The sequence below is a fragment of the Balaenoptera musculus genome, chromosome 20 (genome assembly GCF_009873245.2).
Source record: "Balaenoptera musculus isolate JJ_BM4_2016_0621 chromosome 20, mBalMus1.pri.v3, whole genome shotgun sequence".
Lineage (NCBI taxonomy): Eukaryota > Metazoa > Chordata > Mammalia > Artiodactyla > Balaenopteridae > Balaenoptera > Balaenoptera musculus.
In genome coordinates this window covers 46,973,690-46,998,653 of record NC_045804.1, presented here as the reverse complement: position 1 = coordinate 46,998,653, position 24,964 = coordinate 46,973,690, and the positions used below count along the sequence as shown (strand labels likewise).

The following is a 24,964-nucleotide window of genomic DNA, read 5'->3' as shown; positions in this document are numbered from 1 at the left end:
TTAAGATCAAACTCTTTAACAAGGACGTCTACAACTTGGCCCAGCCTATTTCTTTAGCCTCCCTCTTGCAGAATCACTCACCTGGCCATGCCAGTCTACAACGTGCTACTCTTGGGACCATCACACATGCTGTCCCCTATGCTTATGACACATAGGCATGACATGACTCTTTACCTCTTTTCCTCTGAGATCTCTGATGCTCCTGCTGTAGAAATACACAGCATCCCATCCTTCGCCAATCATGGTACTTTATAATTGTGTCAACCACAGAGGAGGCATTATCTCTGCCTTGTTCATAGTTCATGCACAGTGTCATGTCCCTAGAAGATGGCAAGTAAGTTTTTGTTGAATGAATACATGAATGGGTGGACACAGTGTGAAAAGGACCTCACCATCATCAGCGCTCTGTTGATCCATTCATTTAAAAGATGGTTTGAGCTTGTGTATGTGCCTTTGGAAAACTATTTTCTGGTGCCCAACTCTTCACCAAGTGGGAGCTTCAGCCCTGTCCTCTTCTCTCCCACTTTGTGCATTTGCAAAGGTGTCCCAGCGCCCCCATTTTTTTGGGTTGATGGGCATGAGAGTTCCCAGGCTCTGAGAGAGATGAGTCAGAAAGAAGAGTCATTCAGAAAGTAACTCAGTCAGAGCAACAGTGTCGCCCTTTGGCTGAACTTTCTCTCTTTCCCTGTATACCTTGAGATGCTAAGCTGGTGGCACTTCTGAGCTGTAGATTGTCAGACCACACAGCACAGGGATTCATAAGCCTTAGTCTGACACTTTCCCTTGATTAGGGATGTTTTGGGAAAAGCTCTGGGGCCCTCTGGCCTAAGTGAAATATTGATTCGGCTTGGGTGTGTTGTGTTTCCACCCCATAGTGGCTTCCAAGGTGGAAACCTTGAGAGCCCCATTTATATTTCTCTGTAGCCTTTGGGGCATTTGAGGTCAAAAGCTTTGAGAGCAGCAGTCTTTTGGCATTTGGTGTATTTTGTGCTAACATAGAATAGGATGGTGTTTGCCCAGAAGCTGGTAAGAAAGATTAGATTTAGTTAGAACTGTTCATTTGTGGGCTTTTAGAATTGGAAGGAACACTGTGGATTGGTGATTCCCCTGAGGTGATAGGTGGGAGGGTAGGTGTCAGAACATCCAGAGAGGTGGGGCTTGCTATTAAACAGCCTATGAGAATCATTGCTGTTTCCAGTATGTGTGTGGTAGCCCTGAAGTGTTATGCAGGTACAAACATTTTTTTGAGACCCCAGTGTTATAGATGAGATTAGGGATCAGCAAACTTTTTCTGTAAAGGGCCAGATAGTATTTTAGGCTTTTGGGCATACTCTCAGCTACAGCTGCTCAGCTCTGCCTTTGTAGGGGGAAAGCAGCCACAGACAATATGAAACAAACAAGCGTGGCTGTGTTTCAATAGAACTCTATTTGTGGACCCTGACATTTAAATTTCATATAGTTTTCATGCGTCATGAAAAATTCCTTCAATTTTTTTCAACTGTTAAAAAATATGAGAGCCATTCTTAGCTCATGGGCCATACTAAAAAACACTTTGGCCATAATTTGCTGACGCGTGATCTAGCCCAGGGATTCCCAAATCTAGCTGTCTTTCAGAATTACCTGGAGACCTTTTAAAGATGCTGATTCGCAGTCCCCTTCTCCCCTCCCTGAGGATTCTGATTCTGAAGGACTGGGGAATCTATATTTTTTGCAGACGCTCTTCTTGTGATGCGTACACACTCAGGGTTATAGAATCACTGATATTGATCTCACCCTGCCTTCTTGTTTTATAGTTGAAGAAACAGCCTTAGAAAGTTGACATGATTTGTCGATAGTTATATAGCAAATAAATGGCATAACCAAAATTTGAACCCAGGTCTTGAACCCAGATCAGTGGTCTTTGTTCATACTATTCTGTACTACTCCCTCCCCCACAGTAAACAAACGAGCGATAAATACAGAGTAGTCACAAATTCGTGGTTCTTTCTTTTCTTTAGACCTAGTGCCAGTTTTCCTCCTGAGAGCCAGCCCGGTACTCTAAGCTCAGCTGTCCCTCTGCTTGCTGGCTGGGTTTTCCGGAGCTGACTGCTGATTTGACATTTAGCCCAATTTCCCTCCAGTTTGCTGGCTTTAAGTAGGAGAGATAATGAAGTAATAGCAAGTAAATTGCTTTAATGTAAGACTTTGTTGAGGCAGCACTAAGCTGCAGTGTGAGAGTGAGAGCTGTTGTTTCAAGGGGTGCATTGGTTTTAAGAGGCACGTTTTACACTTGAATTCACATGGCTCAGATCCAGCCACCTAAGTAGGACAGCTCTACATGGGACTTGGGCTTAATTAGAGCTAATTGAGCTGTCATCCTGCCCAGAACAGTTCAGGGGTGAAGAAACTGAAGGTGAAGAGTAATCACCATACCTGCTCTACCTCAGCCTCAGTGTGGCTCTTTGGGATTCGAAGATGGATTTTTGTGATTTGCTGTCTCCCTACAAGGCATTTGAGTCTTGCTACTTGACTTGCCTATACATTTTTATTTATCTATATCCTGGAAAGAGGAATACTGAAAGTTCTAATGAGCAGTTTTTATTCCTGCTATATGATTATTTTACTGCTGACTTACCGGTAGGCTTCCACGTTTTGTGTGCCGTGCCCTCCTTCCTCACTTTCTCTATCATCTCCTTAGATCTCCCTGCCACAGACTTTTCCTGGCTGAGGGATAGTGGCAGTAAGAGAAGCACAGTGCCTCCTGGCACCTTCATAGTCAGAAGGCCTTGTCTTAGGTTTTGGAACGTAAATGGGGAGTTGGCAAGTTGGTATGTTATTTATCTTTTATTCTTGGGCTACAAGTTCTTTGGCTTTGGGGACCCTGTCTTATTGGTCTGCTCTTGATTGTGCCTGTCAGGGGAGCACAGGGATGAACGTGGGCAGCTTCACCTCTGTGCTCACATTCTTTTCCACCTGTGATCTCAGTGCTTTAGGGAGATGATAACTGGGCTTTGATGGCAGGCTCTGCAAGTCCTGGACGTTTTCTAACAGGTACCATTGAAATTTGGTCTTCACCTATGTTGTCTCATATCTAAGGGGATAGAGCCCCCCCTTTTAAAACACAACAAGGTTTTTTTTTTGAGTACTTTGTATATAAAAGTAGAGACATCCCAGATGAATAAATTAGAGAATGATAGTTTATGGTCCCCAAAACACTTTAAAGACGCATGCTGGAATTCCTCTTAATACTGAGGAATTCCTCTTAATTCCTCCTACTGTCCTTAAAGTGATTCACTTTTCAGAAATTCAGTTTTCCACACAACTTTTTAGAAGCAGGAACAACTATTAAGAATTAAAATTGGGCATATTTCAGAATCCTCTCCTCTGGTGATGTCTTGCTGCCTCTGAGGAGCTTCTTTCTCCTTCCTTGCTACACAGTTCATAAAGCACTTAGGCAGTTCTGAGTGGTAATAACCGGGGCTTGCATAAGACATTTATTTCTCAAAATGCTTTAATTTGTATTACTTCGTTTTATCCTTTCAGCTCTGAGTTAGGTACCGTCAGTGGTAGAAATTCCATTTTACAGTTGAGGAACAACCCAAACCACTTTACTCATAACCCCATAGTTAATGCAAGGACAGACTTTGTTGTGAGTGTCCAGAGACCTACCCATCCAACTATTGCCATTGGTGTCCCTTTGGGTCCTTGCTTTTAGATGGTACAAAAGGCTCAAGAGTCCATTGTGAGTTGGTTATGGACTTAAACCAGAGAGCCAGGAGCCCTTTAATAATTCTAACACTGTCTCTTAGGGCTACACCCAAGAAGCATTTTTCGTTTCTGGTGAACAGTATGTAATTGCACGAGGAAGATCTGGAGACAGATAGTCTCACCATACGTGGAAAAACAGCTCTTCCTCTACCTGAGTGAGACCATCTGAGTGTATTGTTAAGAATCAAAAAGCTCCAAACAGGGACTTCCCTGGTGGCGCAGTGGTTGAGAATCTGCCTGCCAATGCAGGGGACACGGGTTCGAGCCTTGGTCTGGGAAGATCCCATGTGCCGCGGAGCAACTGGGCCCGTGAGCCACAATTACTGAGCCTGCGCGTCTGGAGCCTGTGCTCCGCAACAGGAGAGTCCGCGATGGTGAGAGGCCCGCGCACTGCGATGAAGAGTGGCCCCCGCTTGCCACAACTAGAGAAAGCCCTCGCACAGAAACGAAGACCCAACACAGCCATAAAAAAAATAAATAAATAAAATTTAAAAAAAAAAGAAAAAAGAAAATGCTCCCTATTTCACTTACAAAATTAATTTAAAAAAAAAAAAAAAAAGCTCCGAACATGAAGCCAATCCATGGTGATGTGTTGGAGAGGGAGGAAGCTCAGACTAAGACCTTCCTTTTGTGGACTTGGTATCAGTTAAGTTTTCCAAAAGCTCTGCCTCAGCACTTGCTGACTTCATGTTATTAATTTACGATGGTGCTTAGTCCCATTTTGACCAACGTGTAACAAATCTACTTCCTCAGTATAACATGCTTTACCACTCTCTAGAATGTATCTACATTTTAGCTCCTTTCCTACTCAAAATGTTGGTGACAGATAAAGAGAAACTATATTTAGGGTAACAGGTACTTTCAGACTAAAAATAAAGCAGTGGTTCTCATTAACCAAGGTCAGAGAGAATGTGTGTATAGTTTGACAAAGTGTGCTAAGATTCCCTTCACTAAAACTAATTGAAAAACAATGCATTGAAATCCACTTTCTACTAGATATAGTTAAAATATGATAATGGCAGGTATGAAGTCAGGTAATTAAGTAGGCTTCATCTACTACCCTAAGAGAAGGATCTTTGGGAAGTATAGCTAGAACTCCAGCATTAAAAAACCTCATGGTGGGGCTTCCCTGGTGGCGCAGTGGTTGAGAATCTGCCTGCCAATGCAGGGGACACGGGTTCGAGCCCTGGTCTGGGAAGATCCCACATGCCGCGGAGCAACTAGGCCCGTGAGCCACAACTACTGAGCCTGCGCGTCTGGAGCCTGTGCTCCGCAACAAGAGAGGCCGTGATAGTGAGAGGCCCGCGCACCGCGATGAAGAGTGGCCCCCGCTTGCTGCAACTGGAGAAAGCCCTCGCACAGAGACGAAGACCCAACACAGCCAAAAATAAATAAATAAAATAAAGAATTATTAAAAAAAAAAAAAAAAGTAAAGAAAAACCTCATGGTGCACTCATTTTGTTCCAGGAGGTATTGTGGGTTACACACTATGTTTCCTACCTAATGGGTAAGGAAAACTTAAAGGTAAAACTGAACTGCTCTTTTTAGTTGCTCTTATTCCCTCACTGGCCCTTCATGAATAAGCTCACCTGTTCTCTTCCTGAGATAGATGGCAGTTTAAGGGGAGAACTGTTTTGGAATCGGAAGACCTGGGTTCAAGTTCTGTCATTCACTGGTTTAAGTTGCTTGAATTTCTGAGCTATCTTGCGGCTTGGGGGATAGTAATTGGCTTGAACGAGATGGGTTAATATCGTTCTGTTTCTACCAAAGTATCCTGTATGTATAAATATAACTAGTTATGAATGAGTTAACCAGTTTATGATTGGCAGCTGGAAAAAGGGACAGTTGAGTTAAAACAAGAATAGAGAGAGAATATATATTTTTACTTTTTTATTTTTTATTTTTTTAATTTTATTATTATTTTTTTAAATAAATTAGTGGTGCTTGATTTTTTAAAATAAATTTAATTAATTAATTTTATTTTTGGCTGCATTGGGTCTTCATTGCTGCGTGTGGGCTTTCTCTAGTTGTGGCGAGTGGGGGCTACTCCTCCCTGCAGTGTGCGGGCTTCCCATTGTGACGGCCTCTCCCGTTGTGGAGCACAGGCTCCAGGCGCGCAGGCCTCAGTAGTTGTGGCTCGCAGGCTTAGTTGCGCCATGGCATGTGGGATCTTCCCAGACCAGGGCTCAAACCCGTGTCTCCTGCATTGACAGGCGGACTCTCAACCACTGTGCCACCAGAGAAGCCCTACCTTTTTATTTTGAAATAATTTTATACCCATAGAAAAGTTGCAAGAATAATAATACAGAGAACTCCTGTAGATCCTTCACCCGGATTCTCCAGTTGTTAACATTTTACCACTCACTCAACCATTCGTTGGGAGAGAATGTTCAGCTGACACTTGAGTGTTTACAAATGCCCAGCATGTGCTTTTAGTTGCCTTATCTCATGCACCAGTCCCTTAATGTATAGGTACTGTTATGTCCGCTGCGTAGAAAGAAAAACTTTGGGAGGTTAGATCAGTTGCCTGAGACCCCACAGCAGGTAAGTGGCAGAGGTTTGAGGGGTAAGTTTTTCACCACCTTCCTTTGCATTCTAGCCCAGGCCTTGCCACTAACAGTGGCAGCGCCCTCGGCCATTTATTTTGTGGCAGGTCCTCATCTTTCCCTTCTGTTCATGGAACCCAGTGTCCCCTGCCCTGACTCACCTCACGGTAGAGACAGGTTACGTTCCATGAAGTATCCTTTTTAACTACAGAAATCAGAGTTTGGTCTAGTATTGCTGATTAAATGTAATTTGTTTAAGCAAATATAAAGACTGAAGATTTTTGCAGTTTGTGGTTGAAGTCATTGGGGAGGGGAGAATGCCCTCCTTTCCTCACACCCAGCTTCCTTGTGAAATTGGTGGAACTGCCACAGTTTGATTGTTTTTCTGTTTTGCAAGGGTATAAACCAGAAGAGTATTTTCCTCTTGGGCAGAGCATCCAGGGTGCTGGACTGTTCCTTGCCCTAACCATCACCTTGAGATCAAAATCCTTGATCCCTCTTCCCTGTCTGGCTACAGGGAAGCCTGAGCATATTGCTTCCAGGAGACCAGGGAAGATGACAGGGTTTGGTCTTTAGATTATTTCCACTTTCTTTGGAGTTGAATTTTTTTCCCTGCCTTGTTTTGCTTAGAGGAATATCTCCCCTAAATTTTGATAGAAGTAGATTTTCTAGAACCTTGAACTGAGTTTGAAAATTTGGTAGCTTATGGCTGTGAGCCAGATGTGGCTGGCAAATGTGTGCTTTTGGCTTGCCTAATGTTTAAATTTTTTTTCTTTAGTAGCCAACACTTAAAAGCCAGAGGATTTCACATAACCCCAGCTTTCAGTTTTTCTTTCAAAGAAAAGAAAAAAAAAAAGGAAAGGTTTGAACTTTTTTTTTTTTAATTATTTATTTATTTATTTATTTATTTATTTTTGGCTGTGTTGGGTCTCCGTTTCTGTGCGTGGGCTTTCTCTAGTTGTGGCAAGTGGGGGCCACTCTTCATCGCGGTGCGCGGGCCTCTCACTGTCGCGGCCTCTCTTGTTGCAGAGCACAAGCTCCAGAAGCGCAGGCTCATTAGTTGTGGCTCATGGGCCCAGTTGCTCCGCGGCATGTGGGATCTTCCCAGACCAGGGCTCGAACCCGTGTCCCCTGCATTGGCAGGCAGATTCTCAACCACTGCGCCACCAGGGAAGCCCCTGCACTTTTATTTTAAAAGCTGGAGGAGGGACTTCCCTGGTGGCGCAGGGGATAAGACTCAGCACTCCCAATGCAGGGGGTCCGGGTTTGATCCCTGGTCAGGGAACTAGATCCCACACGCATGCTGCAACTAAGAGTTCACATGCCACAACTAAGGAGCCCACATGCAGCAACTAAGACCGGGTGCAACCAAATAAATAAATAAAGATATATTTAAAAAAAAAAAAAAAAAAAAAAAGCTGGAGGAGTACAATTTGATAAGCTAGTTAGTGGTGGATTACCTTACCCTTGGTTACCAAAGAAGAGTTCTGTTTTTTGGGTAGGTAGAAAAACAGCTCGTAAGAAAGAGAAGGGACTTATCCAAGATCATCGTCATCCCTGTCCTGTACTTGTCAGTGTTTCATTTCCGTCATTATGGGGACAGAGTGACTTCTAGATGGCAGAGGGTGACAGCCATCTACCCAGCTTAGTTGGGATTCAGTGCTTCGCTCCCTGCACTCAGACACTACTGCCAGCAGGGGGTGCTGTCCGTTCACCGAGCCTGCTGTCATCTTGGCTCAGCTGAGCAGCAGCTGTTGGGCATGGGCCCTGGGTCTGTGTGAGAGCTTGGGCATGTTCATTTGGTTCCCATCCCTAGTGCCCACCCCTTAGACCCTGGCCAGGTTATTGTGTCACTAGGGACTCTGTTCAGTAACAGGAAACTGGGGAAAGTTTAATTGTTTTCTCCTCTCTTTTTTTCCCATGCAGCTGAACAAAAGGTTCATCCTCAGTTTTCTCCATGCCCATGGGAAGCTGTTTACCCGGATTGGGTAAGTGTGCAGGATGTTTATTTTATTTTCCTACATTACAAGTCATTTTGGAATTTAATATTGTTAGCAACTAGACTGTGTTTGTAACTGAGGGCACAGGGTGTGAATTCTTAGGGGCCTCCACCTTCTCTCCTCTTCCCTTCACTCACTCTCCTACTGTGCTCATGAAGTTTGGGAAATATTACTCTCCATCCCTCTGGCTCCCCTTTCCCTACCTTTACTAAAGCCCCCCTTTAACCACAATCTTTTCCCAGCCCCCACCCCTAATCCCTCTGGGTTTCTCTTTCCTCTGCCTTCCGGCTCAGCCCCTAGTGAGCTCCGCAAGGAAGTCATGCTTAGTCCCTGGGTGCAGCTGCCAGGGGTCCTCCTTGGGGGAAGATACTATCCACTAATTTTCCCTTAAAGAGAAGGGAAAATTAGTGGACAGTAATTTCTTTCCTCCAACATTTTCTCTTCCTTCGAACCATACCCCTTCCTCCTGTGCTCAGTTTCCTGCACCATATTGCTGACCTCAGTAAATGCTAAGACTTCTCTATGGTTTCACCATTCACCACGGATTTCCATATAAATCTCAGGGAAGGTGGTGTGGGTGAGACCCTGTTACTTAATCCATTAAGTCTCTGGGAAGAGATCAGGTTTTGAGTATCCCTTTGGTGGAGCCGAGTTTCTCCTCACTGTGTAAAGCTGGTGCCCCTGTGCTGAGTGCCTCGTTATTCCAGGAGAGGAATGGGTGGCAGTGCCCTCAGGTCGTCTCTGCATTTTGATATTTTCTGAGTTGGAGGTTTTATTGTGAACTACCCTTTGGGGTGATTTGCTTTGGATTATAGTTCCCCCAGTTGTTGTCAGTGTTTGCCTTTCACTTTCTTTTTTTTTTTTAAGATTTTAATTAATTTATTTTTTTGGCTGTGTTGGGTCTTTGTTGCTGCGTGCGGGCTTTCTCTAGCTGTGGTCAGCGGGAGCTACTCTTTGTTGCAGTGCGCGGGCTTCTCATTGCAGTGGCTTCTCTTGTTGCAAAGCACGGGCTCTAAGCATGCGGGTTTCAGTAGTTGTGGCGCGTGGGCTCAGTAATCGTGGCTCGCAGGCTCTAGAGTGCAGGCTCAATAGTTGTGGCGCATAGGCTTAGTTGCTCCGCGGCACGTGGGATCTTCCCGGACCAGGGCTCGAACCCATGTACCCTGTATTGGCAGGCAGATTCTTAACCACTGCGCCACCAGGGAAGCCCCTCCCTTTCACTTTCTGTCATAACCTTGTAAGTGTATCTGTAATGCTCTAGAAGGTTTCCTTAGTGGGAGAAGCTGAAAAGCTTTGTCCTGCTTGAAGAAACACTGTTTGTGGATGGTGAACTAGAAACTGTGCCTTTTACATATTCATTTGTCATCAGCCTGGGCAAGAGTGACAGGGATGGCTATAGTCTTGATTTTGAAATGACTTGGGAAACTTGGAGTAGTGCCAATAGATGCATCTCTACTAGCAGAAATAAGTGTGAAGTGATTTACTCAGCAAGGTAAACTAGGTGCATCAGTAGCAACCCCTCACCCCACCCCCATGTCAGCTCTACTCTGGCAGGAGTTTTTGCTGAAGACTGTTGTATCCCTAGTGCCTGGCATGTAGTAGGTGCTCAGTAAATATTTGTTGTAGGAATAAGTGAATTATTACAAGAAATGGGTAGACTGTGAAAGACTGGAGAGAAGGATCTAGTATTCTGTGGGTCATAGTGGGCCAGTCAGTAGTGAGTAATGTAAAGTTGCAGTTTCAGGGTGGGTGCAGTTTCAGGATTATTATCTTATAATAATAAGATATTATTTCATAAAATAGCACATCATATCAGAAATACCACTGTACTGCACTTAAAGTAGGTGCTATGGTTCCTTATCTCTTTATTTCTTTTAAAATTCTCATTTAAAAAATCTTTTTTTCCCTTACTACCTTTCTAGTCAGTATTTTCTCCTTTTTTCCTTTTCCTGTGTTTGTTCTTTAACTTTTTATGTACCCCATGTTTGCTCTAAGTCAGGATTTCTCAACCTCTGTACTGTTAATATTTTGAACCTTATAGTTCTTTGTCATAGGGGTTGTCCTGTGTAGGATGTTTAACAGCATCCCAGGCTTCTACCCACTACATGCCAGTAGCATTCCTTCTCCTCACCCCCAGTTATGACAATTAAAAATGTCTCTAGACATTGCCAAATGTTCCCCGCAGTGCAAAATTGCTCCTCGTTGAGAACCACTGCCCTAGGTATTTCTTAGCTCTGTTAGAGACTCTTGGGACTAAAAAAGTTATAGATCTTGGTCCAAAGTATACGAATGTTTAGGAGATATATATATACACACATACATATATATATATACATATATATATATACACACACACACATATATATATATTTTTTTAAAATCAGGTTAAGCATTAGTTAGAACCTTATTTTTTCCCCTTTTTAAAACTCTCATATTTAGATATTTTGAAGGACGTTTGAGAAAGAATCACAATAATGATTAAAAAGCTAGAAATTGATTTCTGAGAGGACAAATTAATCTTTAAAAAAATAAGGTAAAAAAAGTTTTATTTAGAGACAGCTGTTGGGGGTACCCTAACTGTGTTTAAATATTAGGGTCATAACCAAATAGTTTTGATTTCTGTTGGATGACAGCAAGAGAAAAATAGGCTTATGTTGCAGCTGGAGAGGTTTGGGTTAGGTGTAAGAAGATTTCACAGAGGGAAGATGTTCAGGAATTTTCTTCTTTGGAAGCCTTTGCAAGCGAATAGATTATCTCATTTGTCAGAGGTGGTTTGCTGTGGTCCAGATTATTTTTCAAGATCTCTTCCATTCCTGCATATAACATATTCTGTTGGCAAAAAGATAAGGCCAGTCTAGTTGCACCTTCATGAACAGTGAGTCGTAGTAGTGTTCACATGAGGAAAATGTATGTAAATTCTAGGCACCCCAGCCCCTCGGTGAGTATTCCTCTTGTGCTCTCCTAGAGGTAAAAAGAGAACTGAGCCCCATATTTATTCTGGAAGGCAGAAACAGCAATAATTTTTCTATTGGAAAAAAAAAAGTATAGAAGTCTGTAAGACTAGAAAAGCAATGAGCCTGAGCCACACACAGCAACATGGACTGCTGCCTAATTACTAAGAAGATGTGAAATGTGGGAGGCGTTGAAAACGAATTAAGAGTGAGGAGATTGTAATGGGGAGCAGCTGAAGACACATCCACTGTCCCGCCTGCCTGCTGAGAAAAGCCCCCCGTGGCTCTCCCAGTCTTCGTCTTGTCCGTGCCCCGCATTCTCCGTTGCATCCGTGTACGCTTGAGGGCCTAATGTGTGCAACGCTAGTCTCCTTCCTCTCAGCAACCAGCGAAAAAGAGGTGCGGAGTGTTAGATGGAATCAAGTGCCAAAAAGAGTTTGTTTTTCTCCGCTGACTAGTTCTAAGACCTCGAGAGGGAACAAGTCAGAGCCTCTGTGGGCTCTGGTTTCCTTATCAGTAGTTTAAATAGATGATCTCCAAGGTCTGTTCCAGTCCTTATGTTCTGTAGCACTATGATTTTTTTCCCCTTCATTGTTACTCTGTCATACGGCTCAGTTGTTTTGTTTTGTTTTGTTTTTTGCTACTGGTTCGCCCCTATCTTGTTCAGTTTTTAAAAATTAAGACATTAAGAAAAGTTAGGGAGCCTGATTCTTTTCTGCAGAGAATGTTGTCTGGCCCAGCTGTGTTCCCCAGCATCTGAGAGGTTGGGTCCTGCCCCGTTAGTCACTGTCTGAGTCACTCCCGGGTCTAGGTCCCAGTATTGTCTGAAAGACTGGTTTCTTGAAACTGCCATTCAAATGAGACAAGGTATCTCTAGAGATCACTTCAGAAAGCAGTCACTTTAGCCAGCGAAACTCGTATCCTGAAAGTGATCGTACCTTCTGCAGCTTTAAAGGATAGGGCCGGAATCCTCTCAGGCTCAGGAAGGGGAATAGGTCAGGGGTGCCGTGTGGCTCCTGACAGACACTGGCTTTCCCCGGGAGAGGCAGATCAGACCTGTGCTCAGACTCCTCTGAGAGAGGTCGGGAAGCCGGCAGCCTGCAGACTTTTGATTTGTGACAAACAGAATAATTTTGCTTCCCATTATAGCCTAGGTTGAAGTTACCACTTTAGTTTTTACTTGCTTGCCGAGTCATGCTATTTGCACAGCTTCAAGATCTCTTGGAATTCAAAGGCTCATGTTTATTTTGGACTCTGAATTGTTAAAAATATAATGTTTGTGTCTTGATTTTTTTAAAATTATAAATGTATTATATACAAAAGCCAGAAGTATTCATTGTAGGGGAAATCTTTTTACTATATACAATGCTTATTGTAAAATATTTAGAAAACCCAGCAAAAAGAAGAAATAAAAAATTATCCTTATTCTCACTATCCAGAGATAACTATCTACCACTAACACTTGGTGTATATTTTATCTTCTTTTCTATACATCACACACACACATTTTCTTATTTATTTTTTACAAATATGTATAAAAAGGGATCGCGTTAAACTACTCTAAAACTGTCCTCATTTAATATATGTTGAACTTTCTCCCACGTGATTAAAAAATCTAATACAGCTTTTAAAAAATAGAATTCAGTTGTATGTATGTGCCATTTTAATCATCGGCTGTTGTTGGGCGTTTTAGGATGCTTCCAATTTTTGGCTGTTATAAATTGCCATTTTTTTATGCTTTCTCTCTTCCTCTGCTGCTACTACTGCTGCTGCTTCTTGCCTAAAACTTTTACAATTATTACATAAGTAATATATAAAATCTCCTTATAAAAGTATAACATTCTTTTCTAAAATTTCTTTCAACTCTCCCCCAACCCCTGTGCCTTCCAAAGAGATAATGCCGGACAGCAGGTTATGTATTCTTCCAGGCCTTTTTACTGTATTTACATACTTACATATGTAGCCATAAAAACCATAATTTTATTTTGTGGGTTTTTTTCTAAACAAATTGTATACTGTCATTATCTCAGTTTTAGTATAATTTTCATTCTGCAGTATGGGGTGGAGCGAAGAGAAAGAAATAAAACTACTTACAGGTAACTCGAGGCCAAAAACAGACATCATTTTGGTTACGAAATTGGGCACCAGAAATGCTGTTATTGAGTTCTGAGGAAGAATCTTTTATCTGTGTGTCCTTCAGTTGTTGCCTAACAAAACTGATTTTGTCTGAGAATGCCATCTTTCCTCATATCTCAGAATTGAAGTTACTCTAACTTATGCATTTGATTTTTTTTTTTTCTTTTGTTTTAATCATGTTGAACTAGTTGAAAGGCGACCGGGGGATTTTTTTTTTTTAACTTTCAAAAAAAAGAAGATGTGGACATTTGGCCTGGTGCTCGTTTGAGACTTCATTCTGACCTAGGGAGTGTTAATGGATCTGTTTCAATTCCCATCCAGGGAAGAGGCTTCCTCAGACACAGCCTCGAAGCAGGACTGTCCCACGTGACACTTCTGTCATGTCGTTCTGTGCTGGCTCTCTACCGCCTTTCAACACGGAGACACATGGCTCTGAAACTTGCCCAGTGTGGCTGCTTTTCAAGCAGAGTGAACTCTGCTATTCTCGTAACGAGAAGTGCTAGTCCCCCTCCCCACCTCCACCAGAAAGAGTGCTGCACAGTGTCAAGATTTAAAATGAAACCTTTGTTATAGCCCACGGGGAAAAATGGATCCAATCCAGCCTCAAACATATCGCTCTCTGCCATTCCAAACTGACCAAGAGTTTTAATGGTTCTGAAATTTTTAGAGGGGGGAAAAAAAAAGAGTGTGTTTCGGTTGTTTTGTTGTTGTTGTTGGGTGGTGACAGTGGCACTTGAAATGGCATGTGGGGGGGAAGAAAGCAAATGCCTGGCATGTTTTGTGCCAATGAAAATGAGGACAGCTCAGCAGAGAAGAGCACTGGAGTATAAGCTGTAACTGACCCATAACTGTGGCATGACTTCTGGGTACTAGGAGGTCAGTCATAGGAGTTGCCTCCAAGGGCAAGGAATGAAGATTGCCAGGCGGCCAGAAAGCTCTGGAGTTTTCTGACCTGAGGAAGGTACTACTCAGCGGGGAAAGAGCCAAGGTTCAGGTGAAAGTAGAAGCACCTTTCCCTAGGACTTGAAACTGTTTTGTATCTTTTGAGGAGGATTCCCTTCCCTGTGGCTTTCCAGAAGCTATTTATTAATCCAGGCTGGAGCTCTCCCTCACCCCACCCCACAGTGTATCACAAGCAGTTTGTTTGTTTTTGGGGGTTGGGGGGGGTTGAGGATGGATAAAAGATACTCTGCTGACCACGAATTGTTCGGCATGGCCCTAAGGCCCGTGTGCCTGGTTTCTCTCTCTAGCACCAAGTTCAAATTTGCTTTTTATTTCTGAGGACTTCAGCTGTGGTTTGTTCCTGTTGCCAGAGGAGCTCCAGGCATGCACCACTGTTTGTGGCCACTTTTGGCAGGCAGTGGTTTGAATGACCTCTCTTTAGGAGCCCTGGGTCACTGGCTAGATTTCTACCTCCCTACATTACAGGCTCTTCCTGTATTGGGAGTGGCAGTTGGCCAGGGCATTATATTTCCACTGGCCTGAAAACATACAGACCCTGATGAGCAGAGGCTTGTGAGAGGGAGGAGGACAGCAACACAGGAAAGACCGAAACAGATCATCAGGGCCCTAGGTCGAGGGATTCTTCCAGGGGAGATTTGGGATCCTTAGGTGGAGTGATTAGTGTGAGAGTCCCTAAGTAGACGGCAGCAGAACTGCGTCTGGTTTTCTGAAGTAAAGCTTTGAGTGAAGAATCTTTAGATTCACGTACCTCTTCATAGAATATGGTTTTCATACCAGAGTTTGGGGAATATGCCGGTCTTAGAGCTTAAAGGAAATTTCTTCACTATTTAGAAAAACTGATTGTTTCAGAGAGAAACTTTGATTTCAACTTGAATCCAGTTATTGCCAGAGGTTAGGAAATAGCATACCAAAGCATGAAAACTCATGGCGATTTATCCAAAAATTGAGTTATTTCCATCTCTAAACTCTGAACTTCTTTCTCTTAAATTTGTTCACAACCTTAGGGTACTAGGAAGGTTTGTGAAAGTAGCAAAGAAATGTCCTAGGCGTTAGCCGTCTGCTTTTCCCAGTTGGGGGGGTGGGGAGGGGGAGAGAGAGAGAGAGAGAGTGAATGTGTGTGTGTGTGTGTGTGTGTTTGTACACCAAGCGCTCTTGGGGATGTGCCTCACTGATGGGCTGGCTGTATTTGTAGGATGGAGACATTCCCTGCAGTGGCTGAGAAGGTCCTCAAGGAGTTCCAGGTGTTGCTGCAGCATAGTCCCTCTCCTATTGGAAGTACCCGCATGCTGCAGCTTATGACCATCAACATGTTTGCTGTACACAACTCCCAATTGAAAGGTAAGGGATGTCCAGTTTCTTTATCTAGACAGATGAAGATTAATCTAGCTTCTTTCCTATGCTACCATACCACTACACAGTCCCCCCAAAACACACACACACACACACACACACACACACACACACCCTTTTCCTCCTTTGCCTTTCAGATCTTTAATTTACTCTCTGAAATCTGTATGACTCTATAGTGCTTGGGTGGGATGGTTGGAGGGAATCATGGGTATAGAGCTTAATTTGCAAACCCAGAGATGCTGTTGCACATCTGGCCATGCTAAAGGCAGCAGCAAGGCCTCTTGGAGGCTGCAGACCCAGAGCCTCTCCCAGGGGGGGGAGGCATTGCTGAAATGTTTCATTGCAGAGACCATACGCTTGGCAGGGGTTGGGAATAGCTGTTTCTGGACTCATGTACCCTGTTTGTTCAATATGGAAAAGTCTAGTTCCCTATGGGATATCCCTTGTGGGAGTCTGCCAGGGAGTAAGAACAGAGAATCGATGAGCTTTGGTGACTCAAATCTGGAAGCACAAAAATCACCAGGCCCAGAATTTGGCAAATGTACTAGTGTGCATTCCGAAATGCTTTTCTGAACACTGGGGGTTTTTTAACATGAGGTGGGGGCTGGGGTAGGAGAAATGGGGGGTGGTGCTGATTGGCAGGATTTTTAAATGTTCTGACGACCAGGTCACAGTTGAAGGATGTTACCGGCTCCCTCCCCTCCCCTTCCCTTTCCTCCACCCCACTGAGGTACGGATGATGGGGTTTGACTTGATGGAAATCTGTAGCGTGGAGGTGACATTATTTTGTGTGTTTGTTTGCAAAGGAGATTTGGTCCATGCTGCCAAAGAATCGTTTCAGAGCACTGGCAGAGAGTGTCTGGTCTCGGGGCTGGAAGCTTATCATCTGAAATGCCAAGAAGCGGGAATTGCCCTATGGAGAGTCCATTGTAAAACAGACCTGGTGTTTCTGGACAGGGGATCACTAGTTCTTTCATCGCACCTTTTCTTAGTGATTTCTCTCACTCCGAAGTTGATTTATTTCCCTTCCCATTTGTATTTAGGTTATGCTTCAGCCTGCTGCAGGGGGGTGTTCTCCCCTGATGAGTGGGTATGCTGTACTTTCCCTTGAAACTTGGCTCCTCCTGGGACTCTGCAAGGTCCTTTGCTAGTTTGCCTGGGTTTTCAATCACATCTGACTCCCTAAAGGGTTTTCTGCTTTCACGCTGCCTGCTGCAGCATTTAGAATTCCCGGCAGAAGGTGAGATGCAAAGGCTTAGGTGCCATTTTGAACTTGGCTAAATGTTCCCAAGAACAGTTCTGAGGAAGCATGCAGTCCTGAGGGGCAGTGGAGGTTTCCAGGAAGAAGGAAATAAAGTTTGTAAAGTGTGGTGAGGCCGTCAGTCCAGAGGGGAGGGAGGTTGATCCCTTCATCATGACTCCACTGGTTGGGCTACCAAGTGGGAAGCTCACCGGACTCAGGGAATGGGGCCTCCCAAGGTGCCTTCCTCTTCACTTTCCTGCCTCCCTCTAACAACAGCAAGCTGCCTGTCACAGGGCTGCAGCCTCTGCCAAGGCACTGTTCCTGCATCGAGTGAGCTGGAGGTGGGGATGTAAAGACCCCGCAGCTCTTGCCTGTGGAGCATCTGTTGTCAGCAACTTCTGCTCCGTGGAAAGGAATACGTTGGCCCTTTCATAGGCCACCAGTGAGTCCTTTTCTTGGAGCTGTTGTACAGTAAAAGTTAAGAAAATATGGGTGAAAGGAAGGTGAGATGGTGAGAACAGAGAAAGAAGGAAGTAAGTGGTTCCCCTTTTGAGGCCAGGGTACTTTTTCTAGGACTCTTTTCCATGGTCGGTCATAATGAGGACCTGATAGCCAGGAAGGACATGTCGCAGCCTGTGCGTGAGACCCTACCACTGGTTCTGGCTTTGTCCTGACGCTCACCTCCCTGGGGCAGCTGGGGCCAAGAGGAGTATGAGCTGAGGTGGTCAGAAGCTCCCAGGGTGTTTCAGGGAAAACAGCCTGGGCCACAGGATATAACACTCAGCCAGGACAGAGCGCTCTGTGGACGTGCTGCCAAGTCCCCGGTGTGCAGCTGAGGCGGCCGTCCAGACCCCACTGTGTGGGCTGCCATTGGGAGAGGGGTGAGCAGAGCACTCAGCAGAGCTGGCTGGTGGGAAGATGCGCTTTTCCATTTCCCAGCACATGAGTCATCTTCTCTGGGCCCCTGTGCTGTGCTTGCACGGACAGTGGCAAGAAGGGGGTGTTGTGGCTGAGCAGCAGCATCTGTGCCGGGGGTGGAGAGGGAAGGGGGTTGGGGAGAGGGTAAAGATTTAAATCCTTCACTAATCAGCAGCAGTTTGAATCACATTTTTATGAGTAAGGAAGTGATAAATCAGCCCTGAGTGTTCAGCCCCCAAGTCCCGTCAGCCGGTGCCCTTCTGAAGGCTTCTCTCCAGGCCAGTCTGCTTGCTGTCAGAGTCGCCACCCAGCCGCGGGACCCTGGCTGTCTGAAACCAGGAAGCAAGGGCTTGCTGCTGCCTGGCCCTCCCAGGTGCTTGGGGTCTGTGGTGATTTGGCAGTCACTGCAAGTTACAGAACATCTGGGCCATCATTTTTCTTTCCGTTCCTTCTTGGACGTGTCCTTCTGGGTGGGTGTTTGCATATGTCAGTTCCTGGACTCTGTGGAGAAGGAACGTTCCAGCCTGAAACAGCGGTGATCTGTGGCCCCCCAAGGCAGTCAGAATCCTCTCAATCTGTGCCTGACTCTTCCCCGTAGATGTGGTACTTAAGGAGGGCAACAGGGACGTCCTTACTAACAAGTACGTCCTTTGCTGATGCCTCTAATTCTTTTTTGTGTGTGTTTGATGCTACCCTTGTATAAGCCCTCTTTTCAAAATACCAATAGTCCAGGGTGGAAATGATACCGTTACTAACACTTTAGTGTGATTACTTTTCAAATGTGCTTTTCTTGGGGTCAAGAGACATAGAACTGTTTTAAAGCTTTGGACACCTCACAAGCCAAACGGAGGGGAAAAACTTAGATGGTGGTGAATGGCAGGCATCTTTCCCCTTTCCTAGGTTATAGTTTTTTCTGGAGCTCAGGAAGGCAGAGGTTGTGAGATTTGTCCCCCTTCCGATAAGGGAAAACGAGTTTTGCCACATCATTTAACCAACTAAACTTTCAGGTCTCAGCAGTGATCTTAAAACTCACAAGTTCAGGGCTATTGGTGGGGATACCTTTGTCTCCTCCCCTCATATGGGCCCTATGCAAAAAGCCTACTTCAGTGAGACTACAGAGAGTCTAGAATCCTAATACCTCCACTGAAGTGGTTGGGGACAGATAAATTTGAGGGGTGTTTGGGGCCCTTAGCATGGTGCCTGGTATTTCTTAGGCACTCAGTAAGTATTCATTGAATGCATGGATGAGGAAGGCCAGGTTCTGGGCAGGCCAGCCCTCATTGAACAGTGTGTTTCCTTCCTGGCCTTTGTCCAAAATTACCCTTTGGCGAGTGATGGGTGGTGGTGAGATAGGTGGTTCCCAGAGTGATGTCACAGTTGGTAATCTCTCTGAAGCATTCCTGAAGGGAGAAACGGGGCCTTCTCCACGTGCCTCAGCATTTAACACTTCAGTAGCCATCTGATTGGCTGATGTGGTGCTGGAGGGGGAATGGTTGATCTAAACCACAAGCACTCTAAGAATTTTAATTTTTTTAAAAATTCTGTAATTTAAGGAAATAAAACTCTAGTTTCTTGAAGAGGAATAATTGAAGCAACATTTGTGGTAGGGCATCACTGAAACCCCATTGCATCCCCCATCTGTGCCCAATTTGCTCCAATCTGGCCCCCCTTTTTTTCCCCCTCTTTTTCTCTCCCCCTCTTGCACTCTCTCTCTCTCTCTCTCTCTCTCTCTCTCTCTCTCTCTCTGTCTTTTTAAAAAATATGTTTTATAATTCCTGGAATCAAAACCATCTCAGGCACACACTGTTTTATTTTACTGTATTATTGGATTATACTTCCTATAAATCACTGGATGTTATTCATTGGCCACCACTGGAATAACTTCCCTTTTCTGTGCCCTGGCCCCCTCTTTTTCCCCCTCTTTTTCCCTCTCTTTTTCCTCCTCTTTTTCCTCCCCTACCGGTTCCTAGAGTAGGCCTCCACTGCAGCCTTGCAGAAAAGCCCTGGTGGCAGCAAGAGGGCACCCAAGAGACACTGCTTGTGTGCGCCGTTGGTGCTCCCTGTTCTTAGGGAACATTTAGGGCCTGGGATCGCGGCAGGGCTAGGCTGACATTCCTTTCTTTATCATTTATGCTTGCTTTTATGATTTGTTAGTAATCCTGAATTGCAGGAGGTGGTAAGAGGGAGTGCCACATGCATGCCTCCAGAGGGATAGAGAATCGCAGCTGTTGATATGGGCCCGATAGAGCTTAACCCCAATGTGTGGGATGCTTGAGATGGGAACCACACACCTTCACGCTGTGGTTGTGTATGCAGGTTGACTCCAGTTGAGAAGTTCAATTCACAACCAAAATGTCTTTGTCTGTGGCATACAACCACCTTAGAGACCTTTAGTAAAGCAATTTGCTCCTCTGTGGCAATTCACTTCTGTCTGAGTCTCTTACCCAAGCAGAATATATGAAGTGCCTAATCCTCTGCTTGTCAGAACAGTTGTACAGGAAATCCACCTTTCATAAAGGGTTAGGCTTGAGTTTAGCTGTGTAAACCGCCCCTCTCCTTCCTCCTTGTCTATCTCTGGTGGTAGAAGCCCTTGGGCTCTTTCTCCTCAAGGATCTGTGTGGGTAGATTTCTACAGGTAATCAGCACTGCCTGACCTTCGTTTTCAGGACTGCTCAGTTTAGAGCAAATAAACGAAGAAACAGCCAGCTTGGCCAACAAATTATGTGAGAAATAGATTCAGAGGTCAGAAGAGGCTAGGCTTTAGGAGGCAGGCCAGGGGAGGATGCATCCCTCAGCCATGCCCTCTATCCCTTTGGGGGAGATAGAACTATCAACAGGCTGCTTAGCACGGACTTCTTCCCTCCGCATTCCCTGGAAAAGAAGAAAAAATTAAGGAAGTGAGTTTGTCAAGGGATCTTCCTATCTTCCCTATTCTGAATTCCAGGGTCCTTGTTGTTTTCTGAATGAATCCATTACTTTAGGCTGAGGGAGGAGAAGCGGTTGTGAAAAGCTAAAGAAATGAGAAAATTCACTCATATCAATGAAATTAAGCCTCTTACCATGTCGGCTGACGCAATGATTTCTGGTTTTGCCCCGAGGTGACTGTGTGGTTTGGTGTCCGTGGCTGCTTTGCCTTGCAGTGCAGCAGTGCAGTATCCAGTCGTGGCCTGGTCAGTAACGTGGGCTAGAAACCTCATCTCTGTTGCCATTTTATAGCTTCTCAATTTGATTTTTTTTTTCCTCCTGGATGGACTTATTCTGAAAGGGAGACATATTAGGGGTTAGGGTTGATGCTGGCAGCAGGACTTCCAGCTCCCTTTTCTGAACTCTCTTTCAGCTTTTCCTGAGGAGTAAAATTCTAAATTTTACGGAGGGCGCGGGCCAGATGTGTGCTATTTGTTGAATACACAGGGGAAATGAGTGTGTTCTGGGGATGGGGGTTAGGGGGAGTAAGTTGTACTTTGGACCCTAACCAACTAAATGTTGATCTGGGGAAGAATTGTAGCTTTCAGAGGTAGTGGCCAGTAATGACAACAACAGAACAATGCTGTGATAATACCTGATGACATTTTATACTTGCTACATATGTATTCTCATTTGATTTCTCCCATCAGCCCTCTGAGACAGGTGGGACAGATATTTTGTGTCCTATTTCATAGGTGGTGAGAAATATATCAGAAAAGTTGAGTAACTTAAGCAAGGTTGCACAGCTAGTAATACACCTAGGTCTCAAGGGTCAAGCCTTCTGTATGAGAAGGCACACGAAAATTTCTTTGGACCTAACTGAGACAGCTAAACAAAGCAAGGAATCCCACCCTGCCTGCCCTTTCCTCCTGCAGTCTGAGCAGCTGCTGTTCTTTGATGGAGAAAGTGATCCTTGAGTCTGATCTGAGAAGAGGAACAGAAGTAGAAGTGAGGGAGTTGAGGGAGTCAGAATTCTCCCAAGTTGCTTGAGGCTCAAGTGGAGCCACAGGTAATAAGCTGGCAGAAGGACATGGTTTGAGCAAATCAGGGTTGTCTGGGGTCCACGTTTACCACTGTCATAGGTGAGGGCACTCTCCCCTCACAATGGAAAGCATTTTTCATGACCAGTTGGTAAAAGAAGTGTTGGGTCTTTCTCTTGCTTGGGATATGTAGTGTCTCTTTAAAATAAAAAAGTACTTTTTAGGAACATTGTTTCTTATTTTCACCATCTTTTCTAGTATCCGCCTTGCTTTTTAAAAAGAGGTTTTTCACATGCCATTCTAAAATGAGACTGTGATTCTTTTTTTGGCCTGAAGGGAAGGTGGGTATGTCATTCATACTGAAAAGGGTATGAAAGTATAAAATATTTGAAAGAACAATAAAGTGAATGCACATACAGCCAGCACCCAGGTTAAGAAATAAAATATTGTCAGTACCTCAGAGCTGTTCCGTGTGTGTTTCATCCTCATGGTCGTTCCCTCTCGCCCTTGCAGGAGCCATCATCCTGACTTGTGGAACGAATTCCTTAGCTTTTCTTTATAGTGTTATCATCTAAGTATTGTATATACCTCTAAACAGAACATAGTTTGCTTTTGCTTGCATGTAAATGAAATCATGCTAATAATATTATTTATATTCTTTTCTCTCTGGCTTATTTTGTTCCAGGTAATGTTTGTGAATCTGTCCATGTCGATATGTGTAGTGTGTAGTTCATTCATTTTGCATTGCTACAGTATTACATTTTATTCATTTATTGCAGTTTATCCATTCTTCTGTTTGTGGACATTTGAGTTGTTTTCTCTTTGAGGCTATTATGAGCATTGAGTCCATTGACAGTTACGTGATACCATCCTATTTTTTAAAAATCAATTCTATTGAGGTCAAGTTTACATACACTAAAATGTACCCATTTTGAGTGTGCGTTTCAATGAGTTTGGCCAATTTATATACCCAGGTGACTATATACTAGTCACCATCACAGTCAAGATACAGAACGTTTCTATCATCCCAAGAAGTTCTCTTTGTGCCCATCCCAGTTGATCTCCATCCCTACCCCTGGCCCCAGGAAACCACTGATCACTTTCTGTCACCATACATTGGATGTGTCTTTTCTAGAGTGTCATATAAATAGAATCATACATTGTGTACTCTTCTGTGTCTGGCTTCTTTTGCTCAGTGTAATGTTTCTGAGATTTATTCATGTTGTTATATGTATCAGTATTTCATTACTTTGTATTACTGAATAGTATTCTGTCTTACGGCTGGCTATTCTACAGTTTTGTTTATCTAGTTACCTGTTGATGAACATTTGGGTTGTTTCTAGTTTTGGGCTACTATGAATAAAACTGCCATGAACATTTGTATGAATGTCTTTTTTGTGAACATAGATTTTCATCCCTCTTGGGTAAATACCTAGGGGTGGATTTCCTGGGTCATAAACTTGTGTTTAACTTTATAAGAAACTGCTAAACTGTTTTCCAAAGTGGTTGAACCATTTTACGTTCCCTCCAGCAGTGTGTGAGAGAGTCCCAGTTTCTTTGCATCCTTGCCAACATTAGGTATTGTCTGTCTTTCTTACTTTAGCTATGTTAGTGGATGTGCAGAGCTATTTCGTTTTGGTTTTAATTTGTGTTTCCCTAATGACCAAGGATGATGACTTTTCATGTGCTTACTTATTACCATTTGTATATCTTCTTTGTGTCTATTTAAATATTTTTGCCCTTTTTTAAAAAAATTTTTTTCTAGTTTTATTTTATTTTATTTCAGACCATGCCATGCAGCTTGTGGGATCTTAGTTCCCTGAGCAGGGATCAAACCCCGGCCCCCTGCAGTGAAAGCACGGAGTCTTAACCACTGGACTGCCAGGGAATTCCCTTGCCCATTTTTAAAACCAAGTTGTTTTTATGACTGAAAAAGTTTTAAGAGTTCTTTATATAATCTGAATATAAGCCCCTTATCAGATATGTATTTTGCAAATATTTTCTCCCAGTGCTTTTCGATTCTCCTACCTATTCTGTTTCTACTTTTCTCCTTTCTTACTTTTTTCTGGATTTTCCCCCCATTCTTTCTCCTCGTCCCCCCACTTGTTTCCTTTTTTTTTTAGTGGTTACTCTTGGAATTAAAGCGTGCATATTTACCTTGCCAAAAGTCAAAAAAGTTTTTCAGCATTTTCACTCTCCTTCTAAATAATACAGATACTCTGGAACACTTAAATTCTGTCTGTTCTCTTCCAACTTTATCTTCCCAGGTTATATTCTGCTGTCGTCAGCTGTTTTAATTATTTTTTTCCTTTTGAAACTCTACGAGACAAGTATTACTGTTTTCATTTCTGTTTTGTTTTCATTATTATTATTGTTGCTGTTGTTTTTATGGTAAATATTTGTTTAGGCTCACCTATATATTTACTACTTTCTTTTCATTCCTTTTTGCATTTCAGACCCTCCACCAGGGATCATTTTCTTTTTTCTTTTTTTTTTTCTTTTTTGGCCACACCACGTGGCTTGTGGGATCTTAGTTCCCCGACCAGGGATGGAACCCAGGCTCTTGGCAGTGAGAGCATAGTGTCCTAACCACTGGACCACCAGGGAATTCCCTGGGATCATTTTCTTTCTGCCTGAAGTATATTCTTTAGAATTTATTGTGACATTCTTTTGATGACACACTTTTTCAATTTTTGTCTGAAAAGCCTTTATTTTCCCTATTCCTAAAAGATCTATATTCACCGGTAATAGAACTCTAGGTTAACAGTTCCTTTTCTTCAGCACATTGAAGATATTTTACTGTCTCTGGGCTGTTACTGTTGCTGATTAAAAGTCAGCCATCAGTCTAATTGTCCTTTTAAAAGTCATCTATTCTGTCTGGGTGCTTTTTTTTTTTTTTTTTTTTTAACTCTTTGATGTTCTACAGTTTTAATGATTTGTCTAGGTTTGTACTTATTTTAAAATTTTTCCTGCTAAGGATTTGTTGGGCTTCATGTATCTGTGAGTTGATTTCAGCAGTTTTAGAAAATTCTTAGCATTCTTTTTTTAAATACTGCATCTGCCAGTGCTTTCTCTTCTCCTTCTGTCTTTCATGTCTCTTAAACCTCTCTTTCATTTTTCTGACTCTTTTTTGTGTGTGTGCTACATTCCTCATAATTTCCTTAAC

General features: G+C 43.5%; 1 protein-coding gene across 2 annotated transcripts in view; it reads left to right on the top strand.

Moving 5' to 3' along the window:
* The window catches only part of SMG6 (SMG6 nonsense mediated mRNA decay factor), a 234,829-nt gene that overhangs the window by 44,012 nt on the left and 165,853 nt on the right, over positions 1 to 24,964 (top strand). For both annotated transcript variants that reach the window (XM_036835535.1, XM_036835536.1), the window contains 2 exons: positions 8,220 to 8,281; positions 15,536 to 15,681. In XM_036835535.1, coding sequence (XP_036691430.1) covers positions 8,220 to 8,281; positions 15,536 to 15,681 — 208 coding nt within the window. The remainder of the gene's footprint in view (positions 1 to 8,219; positions 8,282 to 15,535; positions 15,682 to 24,964) is intronic.